Here is a 2,930-nt window from a genome sequence, read left to right as displayed (position 1 = left end):
ATTAGATAAATAAAAATGGACGGAGAGGGTGCGACAAATTAAATGATGGACCTTCCACATTTAATTATATGGTCAATAGTTCTAGAGGAATTCAAGTTTATCACACTAGTGGACTCAACGTACCAATATATATATATATATATATAATTTTTTGACCATTGATGTCAGAAATTCATTAATTGTTGTATTAATTAATTAATTAGGAGTACAGTATTCTGTGCCTATAAATATAGTGTAGTTTCTGTTCTTGTTCATCCAAGATTTTGCTTTGAGTCTTTTAACTATTCTACAATCTATTTCTAATTATACCAAAAACAAATTCAATGAAGCTGCAGCTACTCTACTCTACTATTTTCTTGGTGAGTGGTTTATTATATAGTTATTCTCTTAATCTTTCGTATTTTTTAAAATTTTCTTCATAGTACTCTTTGACAAACTAAATGAAAGTATTCGAAAATGGAAAAAGCTTAGTAGGTGCAGAGGCGGAGCTAATGGGGTTCATTGATCTGAATTCCCTTTAGTGGATATTATATAATTTATACATAATTAAAATTATTCTGTTAGGTAGATTTAGTAGAAGTATTGTATTGAAAAACAGTTAGTTACTACTTACTATAATTGTTGATTTTTTGGATTATTGAATCTTTGTAAAATTATGTGTATATTTGAAAGTTTATAATAGTATATAATAGCAATAATTTCTTTATAAGAACAAACATGGAGATATGTAATTTATGCTGCATTTTAAGATTTTTTTTTTGATATATTGTTTATAAATTATGATTTGCTTATTTGGTAAGATTGTATAAGAGTTAGAGGAAGTTTTGAATAATTTTCACAAATTATGAGATTTTCATATTTTCAAAAGAAAATACAACCAAGAAACTCCAAATTACATGTCTAAATTAAATAAAATTTCAACTTCATTTTTTCAAATAACTAATTTAAAATCATATTCAAATTAACCCTTATAATTGGCTTAATCATGGTAGATACTGATAAAAAAAAATTATTTATTGTTATATATATATGCAGCTTACTTTTGTAGCAAGTAGTCATGCAGCTATATCTCCAGAGGTTTATTGGAAAATAAAATTGCCCAACACTCAAATACCCAAAGTAATTGAAGATTTACTTCCCCAAGCAGGTTAGTCTTAATTCCACTGAATGGATATTGTTTTACAGAGTTAATTTCAGATATTATTACAAGATCACAAACTTATTTTTTGTTATATTAATATAATTGAACTTTACCGGATATAATAGTAAAGTGAATAAACTTTGTCCTTTGTAATAGTAAAATCACAACTATGTTTTGTCTGACTAAAATATGAAATTCAGTATGACCATTTGTATGAGGATTGGATTTCATATAAAACTTTGACACCCTTTATCGAATTAGGAACAACACATATTTTGATAGATGGCTGCCCATATTTTGTTTAACCATAAAACTAATTGATTGTTATTGTGTTACTACAGAGGATGAGATTGTTAACAGAGAGAAGAAAGTATACTATGGTTTACACCAACATGGAGCCTGGATTTTCCATGCTGCTACTGAGGACGAGATTCGTGAGATAAAAAATAAGACCCCTACCCAAAGAGATAACTTTCTTTACAAACCTTACTTCTTCGAAAAAGAATTACTCAAAGGAAAAATCATCAACTTTCCCTCTCTAAAAAACAAAAACGAAGCACCATTCTGGCCTCGTCAATTTGTGGAATCCATTCCCTTCTCATCGGATAAAATCCCACAAATTCTAACCCATTTTTCGATAGATAGCAACTCAAAAGATGCAAAAACAATTGAAGAAACAGTCAAAGTTTGTGAAGAGCCCGCGATGAAAGGAGAGAAGAGAAAGTGTGCAACTTCTTTGGAGTCTATGGTAGATTTCGGGATATTCATGCTTGGAACAAACAATGTTAAGGTAATTGCAACAGAGGTCCAAGGGGAAAATCAAATGGTGCAAAAATACACCATTAAAGAAGTCGAACTCATGGCTGATGGAGTTAACATGATATGCCACAAACTTAACTACGCGTATGCAGTACATTTTTGTCATGGCAGAGGAGGTACAAGGACATATATGGTATCGATGATTGGTGTTGATGGAACAAAGGTTAAAGCAGTATCAATATGCCACAAAGATACATCTCTTTGGAATCCAAAAGGATTGCCTTTTGTAGTGCTTAATGTTAAGCCTGGAGCTCCCTCTATTTGTCATTACCTTCAAGATGATCAAATAGTATTTCTCCCTTAAAAACTAAAGTGAGAATATATATATATATATATATATCACTCAACCATAGTTAATTTAAAAAATAAATGTTTATACAAATAAGTATTGTATCATCCTAGATTGCCCTTAAGGAATACTTTAGTTATACCCTTCAAGTACTTGTTATTTGTTTTCCTGTAATGTATGTTTTTTTATTTTCCTGGAATGTATGTGATCTCCAAATTGAGTTTTGAACATGTTGCAAAAATTCAGTTTTAGAATTCCCAATCGATTGTATGTTAGTATTTTATGTTGGGTGAAGGTTATTTGTAAGTCCAATGTATCAATGGACATACAACACATACACGTAACGTACAAAATACAAAGTACAAACAATATAATTGTATGTTTTTATTGGATTGTATACATTTTATATGCCAAATTATCTTTTCTATTCTTAAATGACGGTAAAATAGAACTAGCTTATTTTTCCTCAGCTTATAACCAGTACGGCCCACAAACACAAGTACTGAATAATCCTGTACATCAAGGTTTAGAGCAAATGAGCTCAAACTGAATGTTGTTACTCCAACGCCTCAACCAATTCGTATTCCCTTGTGGTGGAGGTAATCACTCCTATGTAGTCTTTTCAAAAGCATTTTTGGGCACAGCGGACCAAAAAGGCATAGTGTCCCTATCGTAAAAGCG

At 30.6% G+C, this 2,930-nt stretch overlaps 1 protein-coding gene across 1 annotated transcript; it reads left to right on the top strand.

Moving 5' to 3' along the window:
• Positions 1-252: 252 nt before the first annotated feature.
• LOC129873602 (BURP domain-containing protein 5-like) lies at positions 253-2,648 on the top strand. The gene is made up of 3 exons (XM_055948728.1): positions 253-359; positions 1,036-1,147; positions 1,483-2,648. The coding sequence occupies exons 1-3, from the start codon at positions 324-326 to the stop codon at positions 2,262-2,264; spliced, it is 930 nt and encodes a 309-aa protein (XP_055804703.1). The 5' UTR covers positions 253-323; the 3' UTR covers positions 2,265-2,648.
• The last annotated feature ends 282 nt before the right edge of the window (positions 2,649-2,930 follow it).

This window comes from Solanum dulcamara, chromosome 11, assembly GCF_947179165.1.
Source record: "Solanum dulcamara chromosome 11, daSolDulc1.2, whole genome shotgun sequence".
Taxonomy (NCBI): domain Eukaryota; kingdom Viridiplantae; phylum Streptophyta; class Magnoliopsida; order Solanales; family Solanaceae; genus Solanum; species Solanum dulcamara.
Note: the sequence above shows the minus strand (reverse complement) of the source record. Positions and strands in the feature narration are given on the sequence as shown.